Source organism: Triplophysa dalaica, chromosome 7 (assembly GCF_015846415.1).
Source record: "Triplophysa dalaica isolate WHDGS20190420 chromosome 7, ASM1584641v1, whole genome shotgun sequence".
NCBI lineage: Eukaryota > Metazoa > Chordata > Actinopteri > Cypriniformes > Nemacheilidae > Triplophysa > Triplophysa dalaica.
Window position 1 is genome coordinate 8,056,519 of NC_079548.1, and position 23,238 is coordinate 8,079,756.

General features: G+C 35.8%; 3 protein-coding genes and 1 long non-coding RNA gene across 4 annotated transcripts; 3 read left to right on the forward strand and 1 right to left on the reverse strand.

Moving 5' to 3' along the window:
• The first annotated feature begins 3,458 nt into the window (after positions 1-3,458).
• ifnphi1 (interferon phi 1) lies at positions 3,459-6,280 on the forward strand. The gene is made up of 6 exons (XM_056752224.1): positions 3,459-3,602; positions 4,115-4,192; positions 4,532-4,600; positions 5,005-5,160; positions 5,298-5,387; positions 5,672-6,280. The coding sequence occupies exons 1-6, from the start codon at positions 3,459-3,461 to the stop codon at positions 5,783-5,785; spliced, it is 651 nt and encodes a 216-aa protein (XP_056608202.1). The 3' UTR covers positions 5,786-6,280.
• Positions 6,281-10,415: 4,135 nt separating this feature from the next.
• LOC130426656 (uncharacterized) lies at positions 10,416-12,505 on the forward strand. Its single transcript, XR_008907213.1, has 3 exons — positions 10,416-10,575; positions 10,980-11,061; positions 11,596-12,505. It is a non-coding gene; the product is annotated as an uncharacterized LOC130426656 (long non-coding RNA).
• Positions 12,506-15,175: 2,670 nt separating this feature from the next.
• On the forward strand, positions 15,176-23,107 carry ifnphi2 (interferon phi 2). Its single transcript, XM_056753170.1, has 6 exons — positions 15,176-15,301; positions 15,623-15,709; positions 15,809-15,955; positions 16,049-16,147; positions 16,273-16,327; positions 22,953-23,107. Exons 1-6 carry the CDS (start codon positions 15,176-15,178, stop codon positions 22,973-22,975), a joined length of 537 nt encoding a protein of 178 aa, XP_056609148.1. The 3' UTR covers positions 22,976-23,107.
• ifnphi3 (interferon phi 3) lies at positions 18,558-20,035 on the reverse strand. Its single transcript, XM_056753169.1, has 5 exons — positions 19,389-20,035; positions 19,200-19,286; positions 18,968-19,111; positions 18,746-18,838; positions 18,558-18,650 (listed from the first exon to the last, which is right to left on the reverse strand). Exons 1-5 carry the CDS (start codon positions 19,512-19,514, stop codon positions 18,558-18,560), a joined length of 543 nt encoding a protein of 180 aa, XP_056609147.1. The 5' UTR covers positions 19,515-20,035.
• Positions 23,108-23,238: the final 131 nt, after the last annotated feature.

A 23,238-nucleotide genomic window follows, 5' to 3' on the forward strand; every position in this document is an offset into this window, starting at 1 on the left:
CTTCTTACATTGAAACATGAAAGCGAAAATAAAAAAGCTCTGTATTTGAAGCACACCGGAAACTAGGCGGAATCACCATCGCCAAATTATGACATCACCACATGACAGTCGCATAAACAAAACGAATATAAAGGAATAGGTCTATATAAATATATATATTCATATGTATTGCCTATACATTCATATATATTACTGGAATATTTTTTATTGTAGCAATAATCATATTGAAATGCATGTATTGTGTGTCTATGTAATAGGACTGCTTATGAAAGTCCCAGTTGAACTCAAGTGAAATGCTGAGGTAATATCACTCTCACTAATGTGTTCAGTGTGAGAAAACGACAAAAAGCAGCACGTGATTCTTTCATTTTCTCTTTCAAAAAATTCCAAGACTAATACCGTCGGGCTTCCCGCGCTGTCCACCTGCATGGAATGCAAATTTGTATCGTGATTGTTTTCTGGAGGCTATATAGTCAGTGTCTTGCCATCAACTTGGTGTGTTTAACATTTGCACTGAGCTCTGTAGTAGCTACTATCATACATCAATAAAGACCGATAATGAAAACTTTGTATTTTATGTGGCTCATCATTCTCCCCTTGTATGCAGAGTCCAGTAGGGGGGAAGAGATCTTAAATATAAACAAAACAATTAGAGATCTACATAAACTGGTGAGTCGGTCTATCTATCTGTATGTCTATCTGTATGTCTATCTGTCTGTCTGTCTGTCTGTCTGAAAATAAATTTATTAATATGGTTCGAAAAAAAATGTGTTCACTCAAGATACCCTTTCTATCCCCCAGGGTCCAAAGGCATGCACAAGGGAGGTGGAAAAATCAACGTTTGACATCTCATCGAGTCTTCCAAAAAAGGTAGACATCAAAATACTTTAAGAACCGTCTTACTTTTTTAATAAAAACACCTGATCAGGTGTGTTTGATAAAAGTATAGAAGTCCATGCGATGATGATAGACACATTATCCAAAGAATATCAAAATTTTTCCTATGATGAGGAATTGAGGAAGGTTCATAGAACTGTCTTAAATTTGGGAACTTGTAAATTGTGTTAAAATGTTTTTATTATTTTGGGAACAGGGGCCCGAAGTGATTCCAGCACTAAAGATAGCACTTACACATATCTTTGAGATCTTCAAGAAGAAGGGCCATGGCCACTGGAAATCCAGGGTACTTGCTGATTTGCGAGGGCGCCTTCATCGTCTCCACCAGCAAACGAAATCCTATGAAAACTCCGTAAGTCAGAGACATTTGAGAGTTAAAGCATCATCGGAAAGTCAACACTTTACGACTGTTATTCATTGTTTTATTGTTCATTTAAAATTTCAAGATGCCAGTGGTAAGCTCTGAACTTGAAACGCTGGTCAGAAACTTCAAGAAGCTCGAACAATTTCTTACGCGAGAGGTAAGAGATTACTAGATTACTCACCCATTTAATTTGCTGACGTTTATTGGTCAACATTGTTTTCGTACTTGAATTATTTATCAATCTTAAATGTGATTTTCTTTCTTTTAGAACTTCACAAGATGTGCGTGGGAGATCGCCCGCAATGAGATTTTGGGAGTCATGGACCACTTCCAAAAAATCTTTGGAGGGAGAAATGTAATACTGTAAATGTTTGCTCTTTTTAACATGCTACTACATGTTATTTTGTCATAATTAATAATCTTGTCTTAATTTATTATTTTTGTCTTTTATTTATAAATACGTTAATATTTTTTTTACATTTGCACTATTTGTAAGATCATTCAACAAATGAACGAACGTATGATTTAACGAATGAATGAAGAAGACAATTTCTAAACTTTATGTTTAGGAATCTAACGAATGTAACATTGAGAACCAATTAATCTAGTAGCCTAATTGAAATAAATGTTTTAGATAGATTAAACGTTGTGTACTTTGTTAATGTATACTCTTGCTCACAGTTAATAAAATAATTAATAACACTATTTTATATTCTCTATGGGGACACAGCAAATAACCATAATGGTAAAGTAGGCCTATATCTAAGTGGTTTAGTTATGAAGACATCCTGTTATTTATGTATTTATTTTTTTAAATAAAAATGAAACATACAATTATGTTTTCTGAGACATGTTTCTTGTGACAACTTGCTCCGGTATAATAACTATAAAAACATCGTTCAAAGCTTGCACGCTGGCCCAGGCTCTGGTTATATGCATTACCCAGTATAAAAACGCAACTCCCACTGCTGATCGAAAGAGATCAAACAAAAGTAAGTATCGATGTGTGAATCCGCAGGTGATACTTTCTGACCACTCTCACGCAAATGTTTTCTCCCTATTACTCTCTCACATTTATTCAGAATATTGTGAGCGAAATACTTTTCTGTGGCATACGCGGTCAAAGTATGAAACATTGTGCTTTTCGTTGTACCTTCAGAACCATCAGAATAGCGACACTCAGAGTAAATATAAAGCCAAACATCTTTTAAGTTATTTTACGAAGAAACAAGCTCTTGTCTATACCAAACTTACACACACCACATTTCAAAATATAATCACCTCTATACTTTACAAATGAATGTTTTTGGCCTTATTTGTTATGTTATAAGAACAGTAATTATTATCTGAAATGCACACATCAGAATGATGGGGTTTCGGCTCGAAAGCAATCTTAAAGATAATTTATGACGAAGACAGGAAGTATAAAAACAGGCCTTTGTTATTAAAAAGTGCACATTACACATTTTGTAAAAAAAAAAATATATAAAGAAAATACAAATCCCAGTTCGCCATCTTCCAAATTACATCAAATTGCGTCATTCTCTTGATTATGAAATTGATAAAGATAATGCACATCTTATATATCTCAATAATAAAAGTTAACATTCATAAAATGAAATTATTTTAAACCATTTTTTTCTCACTTCACAGCTTTCCTGTAGCTCAGTGGTAAAAGCATTGTGTTAAGGTTGTGGGTTTGATCCCAGGGGATTGCAAATACCTATGTAAAATGTATAGGATAAAGCAATGTAAGTCGCTTTGGATAAAAGCGTCTGCCAAATGCCTAAATGTAAAATGTAAATGTAAATGATGAATATGATAGGCTTTGGTGCACAATGTGGCAGCCTTTAATTTTACATTTTATTTTTTTACTGTTTATTGTTCTTTGTCTTTGTTAAAATAAAATAAAATAAAACACATTACACCTGTTAACATCATGTTGGCCATGGACGCTCAGTGGGTTAACTTCTGATAAATCTGATAATTATTTATTGTGACATATAAAAATTCATATACAAATAAATTTAAAGTTTAAAAGTAGCTTTATTTTTAAAACCAACATTTTACACAGCGTTTTTAGCATCAGTGAAATGATGATGAAACACAGAAGGGATTTTTTTATTCGATTGGCCAATGCATAAACCAGCCCACTTTCACATGTAGCCTGGTGAAATCCAAGGCTTGTTCGACCTAGATGCGGCGCAGCAAGATGATACGGGCGGATACGAGTCCGCGAGGTTACATCAGCCAACCCCCTTACGTCAGCAAACAGAAAGTGAAAACGATTTCCTCTTCTCAGTTGAAATGTTATGGACACAAGAAAATACTATGGAATCACGTAAGTCTTATTTACCACAGGATTGCCGCAATTGGGTGCGATCAGGTTGATTATACAGTAATACTTTTGTTTTCTAGGATCGTTTAAAATGCTGTTAAAGAAGGAAAACTAATATTTGTTGTTCCGTGTTCGCTCGTTCACAGTTCGTGTGTAGGTAGGCTATTCACTGTATTGGTGCCTTAAAAACTAAAGTTGCCTACTAATCCCGATGTACCCTACTTCTTTTTAAACGTGGGTCTAATTGAATGAAATATTTTAGTTTATATTTACCAAAGCTATTTCTTATTGAGGGGGAAACCTTGAGGGCATTTCCTATTGAAGCCAAAGTGAAAGTGCCCAGCCCCCCCTTGCATACTTCGTTTTCGCTTTTCTTACTGTTCATATATATTCAAAGCATCCCAACATGTCTCTACTACATTCACCTAAACGAGATCGTAGAAAACATTATACTAGCAAGGATAATGCAAACCAAAATGTGGACTTATATTTTTGTGACATTTTTGACTCTGCAGAGTCTATGCTCTGCCTGCGACGTGCTCCGGCGATACAGGCTGATAAGCGATGAGTCTCTGACACTGCTTTTGGAAATGGTAAGTTTAACTTTGATTTGTTTAATTTGAGAATGAATGTGATTTATAGCCACAGTGCCTGACTGTTGTTTTAGAAACCCGCTGCAGTGTTTTATTCAAGAACTCTTTAAAGTATTTAAACATCCATTCAATTTATTATACTTCATATATTTGTTAATGTAATGGCTTAAGGGCTGGATTCACAATTATTTAGAACATGATACAGTTTTAATGAAGAATGTTGTCTCTGATGCATTGATTTGTTTAGTCTGCAAGGCATGAACGTTTTAGGGAAGTATTATAGTACAGATGTTTAAAGTTTGACAGGATGCGTTAAAATATTGTTTTACAATGTTATAGGGACCAGATCATCCTACGCAAAGGGTGTCTTTTCCTGGATCCCTCTACAAATACATGGACAATGCTAAGGTGGGCCAAATTTAATTTCTATTAAACAACTTGAACATTGTGAATAGTTTGGAATTGGTATTAAAATTGTCATTACCTTAAAAAACCACGTAAATGGTTACTATTTGTTTATTATAAAGATTGCATATAATTTTATTCACTGTTGAAGAAATTCCACTCAAAAGCTTCCTTTAATTTCACTTAAATGTATAAACCTGACTTCAAAAGCACATTCTGTGTTACTTTTGAATGTGGACATCTGTTAATAATTTCCGTGAGCTCAAGTAATAAAAAACATGGTAAAATGACTTATTGAGCACATACTTTTTTTAAGACTTATTTGTTATGGTATTGTTTTTAAATCATGAAAGCAAGCATACGTCACGTATTCACACTGTCTATACAATTGCTCTATGTATTTTCAGGTGGAGGACCAGGTGAGATTTCTTACCTTGACCTTAGACCATATTATAGACCTCATGGATGCGAAAGAGCAAATGAGTTCAGTAAAATGGAACCCCAAGACTGTGGACAATTTTCTCAATGTCCTGCACAGGCAGTCGTCTGACCTCAAAGAATGCGTAAGTCTTGTGTTGAACAAAATGTTGCATATTAACAAAATATTGTAAAATGTTGTGTTTACAAAGCTTCAATAGTAGAATTTGCTGATGATGTAATCTTACAGTTTTTGTTGATTGTTTGTATTTTGCTTGGTTAGGTTGCTCGATACCAAAAAGCTTCACATACCTTTTACGAGAGAAGAATAAAGAGGCACTTCAAGATTTTACAGAAAATTCTAAAGAAAAATGTAAGTTTTGCACAGCATGACAGATCACAAATGTACTTTATACTGGTTGTACCAAAAGACAAACAGAAAGAAAGAGGCGAAAATCTTTAGAACTAAACAAGGCGTATCTATTTGCCATAGACCTTGCCAAAACCATGTCATTGCCTGAATACTTGAATAATTTTTCCCACTGTAGTAAGAGCCATTTTTTATGTTCGATTGAATGTCACTTTGTAAAATAAATGTTTGTCTTCTATAGTAAATTAAATCAGTTACAGCACAAGTTTTTCATTTTGTGTTTTAAGGAATATAGTGCCTTGGCATGGGAGCAGATTCGCAGAGCTGTGAGAAGTCACCTGCAAAGAATGGACATCATGACAAGCAATGCTAAGACTCTAAAAAAACATCAAACCTCATGATCAGGGTAAAGAATTGCCCTGTGTTACATTCCATAAAGCAAAATTGCTGATCTGTGTTATATGTATTTGATTACAATTCTGTATACCATTTTACTAAGGTATTTTAAAGCAGCGTTTACTGTTTTATTTTTTCTAATCAAGACTTGAAGTGCTTGTTTCTCATACAAAATGAGTCAACTGAAATGTATTTTTATAAAAGCTATTTTTTTATGATGCTTATCAATAAGAACAAACTACAGTTTGCTTGGTTAGCCTGAAATTAGTTTGGGATGCAAACACATTTTGTAATTGTCGGATATTAAGTTATTCTATTTGTTGTCTATATTAACTTTTATTTATTTTCATTTTATTTACTACTTTTGTATCAGATTTTATTTATTAATTTTGTATTTATTTCATGCTTATTTATTTATACTTGTTTTTTAATTGTCTTAATGTCTGAATTTTTTTATACTATTTATTAAATGAAAAAATAAAATTATTTATTGAAACTGACACATTTAGTTGGGGTTTAAACTTTAAACATTTAAATATATGTCATATATGTCAAGTTATTGGTCTACAGAGCTGCATTGTCGAGAGTTTAGCGCCGTTTGCGTGACTTATTTAAACAATATGTAGGAATAATTGACGATGGGCCGTTCAATAATGCATTCATGTCTTAAATATCTATATAATCATTACAAATGCCATAAACAAAAGCAATTCAGAAAATGTTGAAGTGGCTCACTTTAGTTTGTTTTATATTTATATAAGGTTCATGATACACCTAAAGGATTATTAGGAACACCTGTTCAATTTCTCATTAATGCAATTATGGTGGTGGTGTAATGGTGTGGGGGATGTTTTCTTGCCACACTTTAGGCCCCTTAGTGCCAGTTGTGCATCGTTTAAATGCCAGGGCCTACCTGAGCATTGTTTCTGACCATGTCCATCCCTTTATGACCACCATGTACCCATCCTCTGATGGCTACTTCCAGCAGGATAATGCACCATGTCACGAGACTCGAATCATTTCAAATTGGTTTCTTGAACATGACAATTACAATCACTGTACTAAAATGGCCCCCACAGTCACCAGATCTCAACCCAATAAAGCATCTTTGGGATGTGGTGGAACGGGAGCTTCGTGCATCCCACAAATCTCCATCAACTGCAAGATGCTATCCTATCAATATGGGCCAACATTTCTAAAGAATGCTTTCAGCACCTTGTTGAATCAATGCCACGTAGAATTATGGCAGTTCTGAAGGCGAAAGGGGGTCAAACACTGTATTAGTATGGTGTTCCTTATAATCCTTTAGGTGAGTGTACATTCTATATTGCCTAAAACACTAATCACTAACAGTTAGACAGAAACATGGATCATTCCATTCCATACCATTTTCTACCGCTACCACCTGCGCCTATCTCAGGAGTCATCGGGCATCAAGGCAGGATACACCCTGGATGGAGTGCCAACCCATCGCAGGGCACACACACTCATTCACTCACGCACTCACACCCTACGGACAATTTTTTCCAGAGATGCCAATCAACCTACCATGCTTGTCTTTGGACCAGGGGAGGAAACCGGAGTACCCGGAGGAAACCCCCGAGGCACGGGGAGAACATGCAAACTCCACACAGACAAGTCGGAAGCGGGAATCGAACTCCCAACCCTGGAGGTCTGAGGCGAACGTGCTAACCACTAAGCCAACGTGCCCCCCAGAAACATGGATCATAATTCGGAAAAATACAAATACAAATAAGCATTTTAGTCAATAAAGGCAAATGAAACAGTCGATTGTCATGATAGTCAACTATATTTAGTTATCCTAGATGTAAGAAAATAAGTACAGACTAACGTCTAGGAAGAATTGGAATTATTCTAATAGCTCGTTATTTGTATTGTATCAAAGGATGCATGTCGGGATATGCTTAGCCTGAACACTGCTCCGAATCTTGCAGACTTCCCTTTTAAAGGGGCTTTGATTATACCACGGGACAGTGGAATGAATCATTCTGATTGGCTGACGAACGTTCGGCGTTCTCAGTCAAACGCACACCTAGAAGTAGTTCCAGGTCAGTCAACCGACTTTCATTGCCACAAATTTAACTGAATACGGTTATACTGTAGCCTACCATCCACCACTGAATACAGTTCTAACAACAAACAATATAACTATATTTTGGACAGCATGTCAATTCCAACAACCATACCAGGTGGCAGCACTGTGCTGGAATGTCCAGATGAAAAACGAAAGCGCACATCAAAGGCAACAGCAAACCACATGAAACAATCCGCGGCTTAAAGAGAACACCCGATTGGGTTAAAGTAAAAATACATCTGTGGGTGAGACAAACGGTCTTTAAATACACAGCATGCTTTCTATGGCACTGTGAGAACCAAAGCTGGCACAGATAACTCCCCTTCGTGCCAATCCGCATACTATCCGTCCTAGTATTCGTAATATTAGTCGAAGTAATTAGTATGTCCCAAATCGTAGTATATTACCGGATGGTCTACTACTTCAGGTAGAAATTCGAAGTGTAGAATGATGAACACTGAGGCTGCGTCCAAATACCCCCACTTGCAGTCTTTGCACTCAGGGGTGCCGCCAGAAATTCTGGGCCCTATGGAAACCAAAATTTCTGGGCCCCCTACATTTTTTACAGATAAAATTTACCCCAATAAACATGCCCTGTATACTTAAAAAAAGATACTTAGCACACTGCATAGTTAAAATGTCTAAAGATGAGTACAAAGCCTACAAAAACAAGAAAAAAATATAGAAATATGTACTTGTTTATATAAATGGGAGAACATTTATTATCTCAATTGCAATTGCAAGCACAACAGAACATTATGTACACATATTGACATATACTTTACATGAACAAGCTTTAGCTGGGGCAAACGGCTCAATCAAGAAACATCAGCTACTGTAGAACTAACCCGTAATTAAATCAGTCCAGGAATAAAACAATAAAGCTGACTCTGCATCTGTATAAGTCACGAACGCAGGCACGCACGCACACACACACCATATTATTTTTATTGGCCTATTTAGTTTTCTTAATATGAAAAATTTAAATATCTATTCTGTAAACTTTTGTTATTTTATTTATTTTTTATTTTGCAAACTTCTTATAGCCAATGGTTACTACAGACACGTTTTATTCAATTTTATATAATTTTGTTCTGGGGCATTTTATTCATTTTAAGAACGTCAAGTTTGACTGCATCGATCGTAGCAGCAGCACTGTCACTTCACAGAACACACGACACGGCAAACTGATTTTGTAATTTTTGAAGCGTGTAGATTACTTTTTGTAATCTTCGCGAAGTTTCGCGCTCAGGCTAACCTTGTTCGGCTGACACGGGGACGGGGAACGTGGGGGAAGGAGGACGTGGGTGTGCAGCAGCCGCTGAATCTGTGTCTACGAGACATGATAACCAGTCCCGAAAACAGCAGAGATGTTATTATTGTTATGGCAAGCTACCTTTCTTTTTGAAAAACTTTGGCGTTCTCTGTCTTCTCTTTCCTTCTTTTCTTTCCGTTTTTGATGCCCTGACTTTTGATGTGACATGTCTGCGTGTGTAACTGTCTGCGCTGCATCATAACAAGTCTAATAAGCAAGAGACATTACACTAGCGATCGTAGCTCGGACAGCGCAGGTGAAATGAACCATTGTGAGAGGGAGGGGTGTGACTGAAACAGTAAATACATTTTTTTGTTTTTTAAATATTAAAACTATGGTCAAAACGGAGAAAATACACATTTAGTGCACGAGGGGCCCAAGCACATTTAATGTATGTATAAAAAAGAGAAAAGAAATAGGAAAATAAAAAGGGGGTCTGCTCTTCTGGGCCCTAAATCAGCCAGGGCCCTTAGAATCGTCCTAACCTTCCACCCCTTTACGGCGCCCATGTTTGCACTTGACCACTTTCATGACGTATTTCCTGTTTATGGCTCTAGTGTTGTAGTGGGCGTGAAGATCCCTAGTGAGTATGTAGTATTTCTAACCCGTTGGGACACACAATGTGGTCTTTCTTATTTTGAGATAAAAAGCTGTTTTACAAAAAACATGAGTTTTCACCAATAAAATACGTAACACTACGTTTTACTACGAAATTATATGTAATATCTAATAATATAGTCAAGTCAGATTTATTTTAAACGCTCTTTATTTGTATTGTATCAAAGCAGCTGCAAGGAAAAGACTAAAACAAAAGAAGAACACATGTTTGCCAAACATTTATTTAATAAAGATATAAACTTAAAAAGTAGTGGTATAACCTACACTGGAAAGTTTTGAGCAACATCTCGCGAGACTCGAGCAAAGTCTTATATATAGGTTCGTTTGAGATGCGCCTTTCCTCGCCTGGAGTTTTCACCAATAAAATATGCAACACGTTTTACTACGAAATTATATGTAATATCTCATTATATAGTCAAGTCAGTTGTTTTTTAATAACTCATTAAATGTATTGCTGTACCCCAAAAAACTAAAACAAAAGAAAAACACATCGTCAAACACTGGAAAGCTTGAAGGAACATCTCGCGAGATCCGAGCAAAATCTTATGAATAGGCTTGTTTAAGATGCGCCTTTCCTCGAAATAAAGACGAGAGTAGGCGTCTGCAGTAAGGGGAAGAGTCAAAAACAGCTTGTAAGTTTCTCGCTGTTCTGTGTTCCTGTAAACGCGAGGAATGGAAGACATCGTTTTCGCGTTCTTTATAGCGGACGAAGCAGATGCAATTGAAATACACCTATTTTTACACGAAGACGAGGACAATCGCTGAAGGTGAATAGTGCACATTCCCTTATCCCTTATTTAAACAGTACATACCAGGCAAGCAACACATCATGTTAAATTGCTGTATAGTGTAATATAACATAATTATATCTGTGATTGTATATGGATAATGATATAAGCAGGGTCGCCGCTTCTCTACTTTTAATTCGAGTTATAATTATTTTCATCACAGCGTTGACCTATTGGCACCGATTTTATTTTTTATGGCGGCAATCAAATAAACTATTCTAGATGACCTGGCTGGTAGCTAATGTCAACGAGTGCTAACTGGCACGACAACTATAGCCCCCATTGCTTTTCTGTGGGTTGCCTTCTACGAATTACCTCTATGGTCTCGACTTTTTCAACTACTTCACGGATGACTTCGACGCAGAGTTTCTTTTTTCTTCCAGTACTGGATACTGCGTCTGTGGATAGTGGCAAACAACGGAGGCTGGGTTCCCTGTGATCGGCATAAAGACGGGCAATTTACAGGTGACAAAATATCGTGCAAAAGTTTATTTCACTAATGCAACTTAAACGGTGAAACTAACATATGAGAAAGACTCCTTACATGCAAAGCAAGATAGTTCAAGCCGTGATTTGTCATAATGGCAAATCACGGCTTGAGCTATCTTGCTTTGCATGTAAGTCCATATTAGTTTCACCTTTTTAGTTGCATTTGTGAAATAAATGAACTTTGCACGATATTCTAATTATTCGAGATTCACCTGTATACAAATAAGAGAAAGATGAATAACAATATACCAATTAAATAAAAATACAAAATATAAAATATAAAAAAGGACATTCAATTACAAAAATGTGAAAAGGTTCAAAACTTTTTTTGTTGTTTCATGTATAATTACAGTGCTTTTGTTACTTAAATTAATCTCTAATAAAAAATAAATAAAAAATAAAGATGGGCAAAATGAACTACTCTGCATATAACAACTACAACACTCCATCATGCATTATATCAGTCATCAAAAAACTTGGACTTCTACATCTTCCCCGCTATATCCACAGAAGCTCTAAGAGATGGCTTAATTACTGCCAGCATGGATATGCTATTCCTTCCGTCTAGTCTGCTGTGCACCCTGTTCCAGCTGGACATGTCTTCGAGTAACGGTACACAGCATCTGGATTTACTGTTCATAAACTGGCCTATCAGGACCATCCAAAAGCCTTTCTGAAGACGATCAAAGCAGCACGGTCACAGTACTACTCTAATATCAGCCAAAATAAAAAAATTCTGCAAATTATAGGCCCATATCACATCTGCCCTTTCTTTCAAAAGTAATTGAAAAGTTAGTTCAATTGTCAGTTACCTTCAGGATCACCTCAAACTAAACAATAATTTTGAAAAATTTCAGTCAAGTTTCCGTTGTGCACACAACACTGAACCAGCTCTAGAGAGAGTCACAAATGACCTGCTGATGACAACTGATGCTGGTTCACCATCTCTACTTGTCCCCCAGGATCTGTCCGCAGCATTTGAAACCATTGACCATGGAATTATCCTTCATTGGCTACATCACTCTATTAGACTTGATAACACCGCGCTTTACATGAAAATGGATAGTCACTCACCATCAACAACAACCTGACCCATACTCACCGCCTGTCTGGAGGAGATTAGCACATGGATAATATTTATCACTTTCTCCAGTTGAACAGTTCTAAAACAGAAGGCATACAAGACCCGACCCATTGGGTACAGGGCTTTTTGCACTGCAGCCCCCCGGCTCTGGAATGACCTCCCTTTACATCTAAAGGTCCCACAAGCCATTGAAAGTTTTAAGAAGTGTTATGTTTAGATTACCTTGTTGTGTTTTAATCTCTAGCTAACTGTTGTAACCTTGTGGTTATGCGTTGTAGCACTTTGAGATTTTCTTGGAAATGTATAGTCCTTTACAAATAAAATGTATTATTATTATATGTGTGTATGTGGCATTTGATTTGATGGATTGGCTTATTTATTTCATGGAATAATGTTCTGTGAAAATTAAAATGTACACCAACATAAAATACAATAAAGTAAAAATGACAACAAGTAGGAGTTAAAGTGCATATTGCAGGTAGATTTTTTTATAAAATGAATATGTAACCTTGTGGGATAAGTGTGCGTTAAGCGCACTGCCCTTTGGCATTTTCAAGACTTTGGACACACTTGCGCTCTTCCTTCCTGTCACGAGCAAGTGGGGGTATTAGGACGTAGCCTAAATTATACTACTACTTAGTAGTATGGCTGTTTTATTTATTCTGTGTTTAGCTAACACATGTTTTTCTTTTGTTTTGTTCTTTGGGTACAGCTGCTTTGATGCAATACAAATAAAGCTCTATAAAAATAAATCTGACTTGACTTAACTGTATAATTAGATTTTACATATAATTTTATAGTAATATGTAGTGTTGCAGATTTTAGTGGTGAAAACTTCAGAGTTATGTATTTTGTAAAACTGCTTTTTATCACATAATAAGAAACACCACATTAATTAACGTTACATGTTTGGACTTTCTAAGTCGGGTTATACTTAATGCTCACTTGGGATCTTCACGGCAACTGGAACACTCGGGCCGAAAAGAGGAAATACGTCATGAAAGTAGTCAAGTGGTCAAGTGCAAAAACCGCAAGTGTGGGCATTTGGACGCAGCCTCTGACTAAAGCCGAGTTTCTCCACTGCATTAATACATTTTATAACTGATGTGTCCCTAAAATAACAAATAAAGTATACAGTAAACATTGCATACGAAATAATGAATGAATAAATACCTCAATGGAGAGAAGAGCTGTATTTTGATGTGTGTGACAATCATTTGCCACATTGTTGTCTAGGCAACAACGGCCACTTCCGCTTCCTGTTAGTGTGTCCCAGTTTGTGCTCTATTTTTCATGCACTCAGAGTAGCTACCTACTATCTTAAAACAAAAACAGTAGGAGAGAACTTGGAAAGGGAAAATTTTCGACCACACAATTTAAACAACTCAAGAACAGCATAAGCAATTTAAATATCATTATTAAATTTCACATGCTAGAACCCAACCCAACAAGTACCTTTGATCCAGTGCTGGGTTAAAAATAACATTTTGAAAAGGTGAATAAAGCAATAAACATTTTGAAGTGCAATCCTCTCTACAATATTTGCTTTTTGTACAGTCTACTGCACATCTATAAAGACAAATTAATTTACAACAAAATTACCTTAGTGAACTACAAAAACAAATGTTTCTTGCAATGTGTGAGAAACGAAATTCTTAATGAGAAAGACTGCAAACTCTTCTCAGAAGAGATTCACAATCGCAACATTGCTCGCCGCATGCGGTCATATAGTAACAGCCCTATATGACATTCCATGATGATGCATTTAGAGGAAACTTCTATTAGTTGTTGGTATAGGTCAAATGTCCCTAGGTTCACCAATGCACATAACGAAATACTATGTGTTTATTTTTTCCAGATCTTCAACTGCTTAAATAAAAACCCGTGCGCTTCGTTTACGCTTATGATGGTGAGGACGGAATATTCCGCTATTAGGTAATGACTACACGGGCATTATTAGGTCTATACACTCATAACTGTGGTTAATGGAACCAACGCTTGAATATCGCTCGAGCTCGTCTGAACGCTCGTAGTCTGTGGTGTGGGAGGTGAACTATTGCATTCATCGCGAGCGTTCATGATGTGAGTTTCGCAATTGGCTACATGAATTTTGGTTTCCCACTGTCTGTAATGCAGCAGGTATTTGTAAAAAAAATCAAATTCATAGAAAGACATGGGTCTTACTGAGCAGCCAGTTTTGACTTTTGAGTCAAAGATGAAAATACGTTTCACTGACACATTTTCTATTTGAATCAGTCACTGCGAAATAATTAAGCACCAGATAAGGGCTCAATCTGCAAAATAATTCAAATATTTACAGCAAAGCGAAGAGACGCTTAAGATTTAGAGATATAGAGATAGAGATAAAGAGATAACATTGGAAAAAGGAAAGAAAGGGGATAACTTTTTTAAACACAAAACGTGAATAACATTTTCACAAAATTATTATTCCATTATGCGAAAAGCAATAATATAAGACTATAACAGAAACAGCTGAAAAACCCTGCATTTCTAGCCATAGAGGTGTCCTGTTTAATAATGTGTTAAACATTGGATAATTTATTTATCCTACAATTTAATTGTAACCACAAATAGAATAAATGTGAGAAATCATAACCCATTACAAATACAGAAAAACATATTATTTTCAAGCTGGATAAAATAAGGTAGATATTTAGATTTGAAATTTGATTACATAGATAGATAGATAGATAGATAGATAGATAGATAGATAGATAGATAGATAGATAGATAGATAGATGGATGGATATGACTTACTGTTCCCAACCACAACAAAAGAGCTGCTTTGCGCTTTTCGATTTCTCTTTCCCCTCACCACGGAATTTTTGGTCCGTTAAATCATAGATGCATACTGTCTGTAGCCCTATAAAACGGATGATCAGACATGTGAAGATAATGTCAGCAAGTAGTTTTAACAGTGTCCGTGACCGAGTGTTACATTTAACAGTATTCATTCTTAGCACGGATCTTGAATTCGTTCACATCATGAAGCTTCAGTGCATCGCTTTTCTGTGTTCCTTTTTTGTCTGCGCGCAAGTTTGCTCGATGCCAACAAATTGTCGTCTTCGGTGGAAACTTGTGAAATCAGCTCACAATCTTCTTAAGAACATGGTATGTTGATACTTACTTGTACAATTACTTGTCAGACTATTTAACATAAGACAATTAACGTTTAACATAGTAGCCTAAACATATGATGATATTTCTGGTAAAACTGAAAAAAATGGTAAAAGATTCGCCAAAAACATGATATACTTTTACTGGGCTATTTATACGTTTATAGTATAATGATGTATATGATAACAGAATTTTCATTTTTGGGTTGAGTATCCCTTTAAAGTGACTTAAAGTGCATTATGAGGTATATGTTTTGTTTTTTCTTTTCTTTCTACTGTCTTGTATGTCCTAATCAGATTATGTCTGTGTTATAAGGGAGGTCTTTTTCCTCGTGAATGCTTGGATGAAATCGTCGAGATGAAGTTTCCCATATCTGATCTGCAATCTAAGGGCTTAAATCAGGTGAAATAAATTATAAAAGAAGACTCACCTAACGTAGCCAGACATACCTTAAGCAAACAATTAAGCAAATAATGATTTCTGTTGTTGCTATTTTTGCAGAAAGTCAGTGTTGCGAAAACAGTGTTTAAAATTATGGAGCACATAGACACTCTGTTTGCGAACGACACTCTCCCAGAGTCCTGGGACCATGAGAAAGCAGACAATTTCCAAAACATAGTTTACCGTCTAACTGAGGAGAACAGATGTGTGAGTACAAAAACATTTTTCTACATAAGCTACTTTTATATATGGCTATGTGAACACAGCTGTAATTGTGTCATAATTCTTTTTCATGTATAGATTTGGGATAAGAGGAATAGCCACTTGGATGATTTTTCTGCAAGAGACAGTCATCTAAAAACCTATTTTGAAAAATTAGCCACTCTCCTAAGAGACAAGGTACACTATTCCTACCTTATAAAAATTCTGTGTATGCTCTGCGTACCAAGCTTTCATTCAAATGAAAACTCAACACAATAACTGTTATTATAACCCATACAATTTTCACCCTTTTTCTCTGTTAGGACAACAGTCTCTGCGCTTGGGAGGTTATTCGCAAGGAGCTCTTGGATGTTCTGAGTTTCGTTAACTTATCCAAAGTGTAGTTTTTTAATTAATTAATTAATTTATTTATATATATATTTATTAATTTATTAATGTATTTATTTATTAATTTATTAATTTATTAATTTATTAATTTATTAATTTATTTATGTATGTATTGATTCAATTTATTTATTATTTAAAAAAGCAATGACATACGTGTTGCACTCAATAAAACTATTGTAACACTAAATTATTTATCTTGGTTTTCAACTAATTGAACACACTGCACAATACTTTAAATTATCTTGACCACAGATTTGTTACATTAAGCATGTAAAGTGTGAATATGAAGTTAATGAGAAATATGAATGCACAAATAATTGATAAAGGAGAAGAAATACACAGTTGTACCATATGTAGGCCTATTAAAAATATTGGGTTATTTCAACCCATCACTCGGTCAGAAATGGACAAACCCAGGCGATTGGTTATACATTAATGCTGGGTTGTTTCTGAGCCGGTATAGGCTTTCCTTATACTAAAATACATAAATAATAAAAGTGCTCATACATGAATAAATCAATAATATGCACCACTATGTAAATTCTGGTCGATAACTATAACCAAGTCTACATTACACTGGTTAACGATTCTTTAAACTTCAAACATTTCTGGTATATTTTTATTTAATAACCAAATTTGCATCATAGTAGTAGGTGTTATAATCCCACTATTTCAGCACAGTTTAATTCCCCAATAGTACATTTCCTACGCCTTATGCATGAAAGGGGGAGCAGTCAAGAATATGAAAAGAGGAAAGGAGGTCTGAGGTTTGACTGGGTTCATCGGGTAGGCATCCTCTGTGTTTGGGGGATATTTGAATATAGAAATACATAGCATATTTATACTTACATTTCCTTGCTATTATCAGAGAGACATCTCATGAGTTGTGTGTCTGATCCCACTTTCATCACATTCATCATGGGCCTTTTGGTGAGGTGCTGCTGACAAGGCCCTTTGTATGGTTCCCATCAATGTCACACATCGTCAGTTGTGCATCTCAGCCTCATTGGGTGTTTCTGCCCATTATCACAAGACAACGTCACCCAAGGGAGGCCCACCGCAGGTTGATCAGACCTGGGTGTGTGTCGCATTGTTACAAGGTCACCTGGCAGCAATGTGTCCTGGAAATTCCAGGTGCAACAATCAAAAAAGCTCTAATTGTTTTATACATTTTACTATTGATCTTATGACCTCCTGTTTGAAGAGAAAATAAGATTATTGAGGTGAGACTGAGGATGACCTCAAAAGCCACCCCTTCATCATATCTTTATCTCCATTTCCTCTCCCCTTTGCTGGTGCAAGGACAACATTTTATTTATGGATTTTACACTTCAAGGTCTTAAACTAATGAGCGGAAAAGGAGTAGCAGGCATACTAGTACAATTGTACAGTTTGTTGGTTTCTTTGAGCACACAGTTCAAATATCCCACTGTATGCATGCGCATAAAAGTAACGTAAAAATCTACACAGAACTAGCTCCGTTTTTTATTCATTACTGTGAAATTATATTTGATGATACCTGGTAAACCATTGTATATTGATGCACACAGAAATAAAAAGTTCTGTTTAAAATCAGGACAAAGAGAGCAAATGAACAATGAATGTGCATCTAGACAGGATGTGTTGTTCTCCAAGACAGTGCAAACAGAAAGGATGTGTGCATGGGTTAAGTTTGAATGCTTTAAACTGTGACCGTCTAAAACCAGTATCTCTTAATTATGCTGTAATGACTGCTATAAATAACATCTGCTGATGCAAACAAATGACTATGCAGAAACTTGTGAAGTAACAGCAGGAAATTTATAGGTCACATCTCTGAAAGACTGGAGATCAATCTCAATATTTCACATGCTAGAAGCAAATCATATTTTACTATTTATTATTCATCCCCCACTTCATTAACTTAATCTTTTTCAATCAGGTTCCAAAAGTCAAATGCTTTCAAAGTAAGAGGAGAATCCAGAATCAGTGCATTAAAATATTTATTTTTCAAAGATTTTCCACAATAAATAAAACATAAATATGTAAAAAATAGTGTAATATAAAAGTACAATTACAGTAAAATATTTAACCGTTCAATGCTGAATGGAATTGTTTTTTCGTTACGCCGACCAGGCTTACACAATAAATAATTAATAAATACAAATAAATAAATAAATATAACTAAATTAAATCAAGCAAATCAATAAAAATCTTGGTCTCATAGCATATTGTCCTTGTTGTGGTTCAATATGTGGTTCAGTATGCGGAGAACCTCCTTTCTCAAAACTTCCCAGGCGCAGTAACTGAAATTCTGCAGAGACATTGAAAATGACATTCAGCATCAAAAACTGTTTCTGATGTAAGACCTATACAAACAAAGCTTATAGTATGGGGAAGCAGTCTTACCTTTTTCTTCAAATTGGCGGATATGGTGTCAAAGTAAACTTTGAGCGCAGCATCTCTGTCCAAATCCTGTCCAGTTTCGGATTTGCTCAAGATCTTCATGACAAAAACAACCAATAAATTATAGCAGAAATAAACTTATGCGAGGATTATTCGCATATTGCAAGTTAGTTTAATTGGGTGTCCCTTATATGAAAAAGAATGAAAAGGTGAATTTTCTCTTACGCATTTGGTGTCATTAATCTGGCGGTATATGGTGTGCAAAAATCCGTCTAATTTTTCTTTATTCCACTCGTCAGGAACATCATCGTTCTCAAACAGAGCGTCAATATTCTGCAGTGTCTGGTAAATGGCCTTCTCGACTCCAACCTGATTTAATAACAGGAGTACAACGAAAAGTTAACAGAAATACCAATGCAGCCTAAAAACTGTTTAAAATAGTCGATTCACATGTTACCTGTTGCGTTTTGTTTGACTCAAAAACATTTTGAGGGAACGTAACTGAAACATCATCCTCCAGGCATTGTTCAGGAAAAAACCCACCCTAACACATATTCGGTAAATTTAAGAAAATGTAAACATTCGCCTCGTACTATACACATTGTCAAACTTCAACAAACAATAGGGCTTACGCCAATATTCTTACCACAGTATCTAGGAGAGTAAATGATCTCTCCATCAAATGCTTCTGAAGGAAGCAGTTTGTTGGAAACGAGTAAACGTGCGCAAAGCAGATAATGGTGCACAACCAGGCCATACGATGCAGCTCCATTCTGACAGATGCCTAAAAGAATATTTATTGTAAATCAAATTTGGAAAATATTCGGCAAAATATATTATCCATTAATTATATTGCTTACCTACTTGAATCTTCGTGTGTATCCTTCACAACTTGTTTTGTCGAAATGTGACGGATTCACAGTAGGTTTGGAGTTTATATACTGCATCTTTGATTTAACGTGAAAGAGATTTTGCGCTTTCCACATGGGGCACAATTTTCGTTACAAATTTCGGTTCGCGAGCAAATGGGATTTTTTAATGATTCCTTTTCATTTTATACTTCTTTCATTCGTGTTAATCCCCCTTGAGGACCGATTTACCCGGGTTTATAAATGCCCACGAAACCATAGACAGCTACTGCTTTAATTAATCTTAAAATATTGTGTATGTGGCTTCAAATAGCCAAAGGGATCAACGAAACAAACACACATTAAAACTAACAAAGGAATTCCAGTGAAGCGACTGTTGATTTGCTGTAACACCTGGGTGTCAATGATACAGTTATTATGTGGCATGCAGGTACATGTCTTCTTAATCATACAGGTGATGTTGAGAGTAGAGACAAATTGCCTACAGTTCTTAGTCAGTGTTGGCAAATATATATTTCCATGAATGTTTTTTGATTATATATCAGAATGAGAAATATAAATGTATTTACTTTGCAGTAAGCCTAACATGAGAGGTGTAATTCAAAGCCTACAAACCAACTATGTGCCCAGATAGTGTATAGTTTATAATAAGGGGTATCAATGCTGGAGCTCATTTGTATAAATTGTGTGCCTGTACTGTTATCACAGTTTTTCTCTGTTATTCTTGTTCTCAAGATACCTGCTTCTGGTTAGCTGTTTTAGATCATACCACATCCACAGAAATTGTCACTGAGCCAAGCCACCATGTTTTGTTAACATATTATTATGATTTATGAAAATATAAAAATAATGATTCAAAGTGTCTCTTCCATAAACCAATGCTAATACCTGTATATACACATATTTATATACATAAATATAAAGCACTATAATAACGAACATTTTTACTGTGAGAAATGGTTACGGTCTTCCAGGTCTGGTTTAAACATCCATTGGGCAGTTTCCCGGGAGGGTTTAGATAAAGCCAGGTCTGGGCCTAAATTAAATATAGGACATTAAAGAAGTTTTTTTACATACATAAACAAAAATTACTGGTGTGCATCTTTAGAAACCCATGAGATTGATATATTTTATCCTTCTTTAAGACAGCTCAAAAGTATATTTTAAACTGGGACTATATGTAAAACCACCGCACAAACATTATTATTTTGATCTTTAATAAAACCTGGCAAAGCTTTAAAAAAATCCATGAAAATAGGGCACACTATACTGTTTCAATATGAAGGAATGTGAAGTTGTTGTACCTGTATTTTACATTTTGCCCTACATTAAATTGCATTAAGGTAAAATAAAGGAATTGTACTGGTAATTTTCTGCCAATACATTATACGTTTTTTACGGGTTCTTTTACACTGTGTGATTTTTAGCCATGACAGTAAACCCCAGAATGTGTATGACGTCACACATGCTCTGTTTCTAGCGAAAACAATAACTGACATTAAAGTATTTTGGAATGTGAAAACGATGAGAGTGAACTGAAAGTGTCTGAACAGGTGGAGTTTAAAGTTTAAAATAGTACATTATGACAAGAATTAAACGTTGTTGGTTTTGCCAATCCGCCTAAAGGTAAACAAAGCTCAGCAAGAGAAGAACGTTGCACAAGTAACTTGGCGAACAAATAACATAGGCTACTCATGAATCAGCGACTGTTTGCGCCTTTCTTTGGCAGACACAACATTTACAGCAAAGCTTGTTTTTTTATACCAGAACTGAAACACGGACTCATTTTTTCCTATAATAACCAAAATGTAAAAAAAAAGAAAAAAGATTATTGACTCATATGATAAGACCATGCCCATGTGTAATTTATCTAATTTGACACATGGGAAATGGTCGAATTTGAGACCAAAAAGAATAATTTGCGACTGATCATTTTGCAGATATGCATATTTGCTCGTTTTTATAAACGCCGCACTTCAGAAAAAGCCAGTGTATCGAATGCCAACGAGAGAGTGAGAGCTGTGCAGGTGTTATTTATAAGCATTTCATGAGAGTGGGCTGTACTTCCTTACCCCAACAGCTGCTCAGCGACAGACACTAGAGTCTGCGGACTTTCCTTTTACTCCCATTCCTCGTGTAGGAGCGGTGCGAGGGGTTACACAGTTAGAATGGGCTTTTTTAAGCATGCTCAGCGCAGCGCTCTGCTCTCCGTTTTTCCACGGTCAGCGCACCAGAGCCCGACGAGGCAGCACGGAATAAGCGCACGAAGATCTCCGCAGTAAACTGAATTCCGCGGACTTTTGCGCTTTCTTTGACAAACACAGCATGAGCGCACTACAATGATGCGCTTTTCGCTGTGACAGATTTTAGTCAGTCTGAGGACGTATAATGTGACATATGAGACGTTTAAAACGAAGCTAACCATGGAGAAGTTCAGGGAACGTGATTTATCTGCCTATTACTTGAAACCACTGGATCATTTCAAATCTATTCAAAGCGAGAACAAACGACATGCCAATTATCTTGTTAAGTTTTATGTGAAGTTATCTTTTAATTTTGTTGTGAACATGCGGGAAAATGTCATTATTACAACTGTAATCAACATAATAACGTATTAACCGAACCCCCCTTTTCGCTTTTAAAGCTTTGCTTAGTAACATGTTCACTCTTTCATACAGTATATATGATACATGAATATGGTCTTGACATGCACCTTTTCTGATGATTCAAATGAATTCAGAGTACAAATGCGATCTGTTCAGAGCTAAAACAGTCGTCTTAGCATCTATCAATAACAAAGCTGCTCTGCCTCTTTTTAAATAAGCAGAACCAAGTCTGCTATCAACTGCATTCAAATATATAGTATAGACAGGCAGCATTTTAAGACTTTTTAACGTGGCTCTTAAAAAAATGGCCCGTTTTTTCTCTGGAGCCAATGTCCTCAAGTGTTTTTTTGTGTTGTCTGGAGCTCTGCATGGGTCGTACTTTCATAGATATATGTTAACAAACGTTAAAGCAAGCTCATTCAATTCTGATTATTGTCATGTGAAAACTTTGTCTCTTCAAATATTCAGGAATTGGGAAAACACTGATTTTTTTAAGTAACTGAACACTGTGTTGTCAAAGTTGACAAACTCTTTTTAATTATTTTCATGGTTACATATATGCAAACCCACAGACAAACATGAAGGGTGACCAAAAGGAACCATGAAATATGGGGATATAAGGTTTCTGCCTGATATCAACGACATGAAGTATGAAAGCCACAGCATTTGTAAATAATTTAAGTGTTAATAAAAACATTTTGTAATCAATTTATATTGCAATGATGTTTTGTTAAGGAAATATTTTGAAATTAGGATAAATAGTAAAATGAGCTGTTATCATAATCAGCAGAATAGACTTAAGGTCAATTTTTTACCTTATATCTATTCATGGTGCGAGTCGGTCCCCAGCTGAATCTTTGTTCCTATTAAAGTTTCTCCCTGTTTTTGCCAAACCATCATATAAGTTTTTCTTTTATTTGCCACTGCTGGCCTTGGGTTGTAAAAGTCTTGTTAAATCTGTAACGGACTTGAGCATCAAACACTGCCACCTATTGACGAAAATCTGACCTGATATATGAAA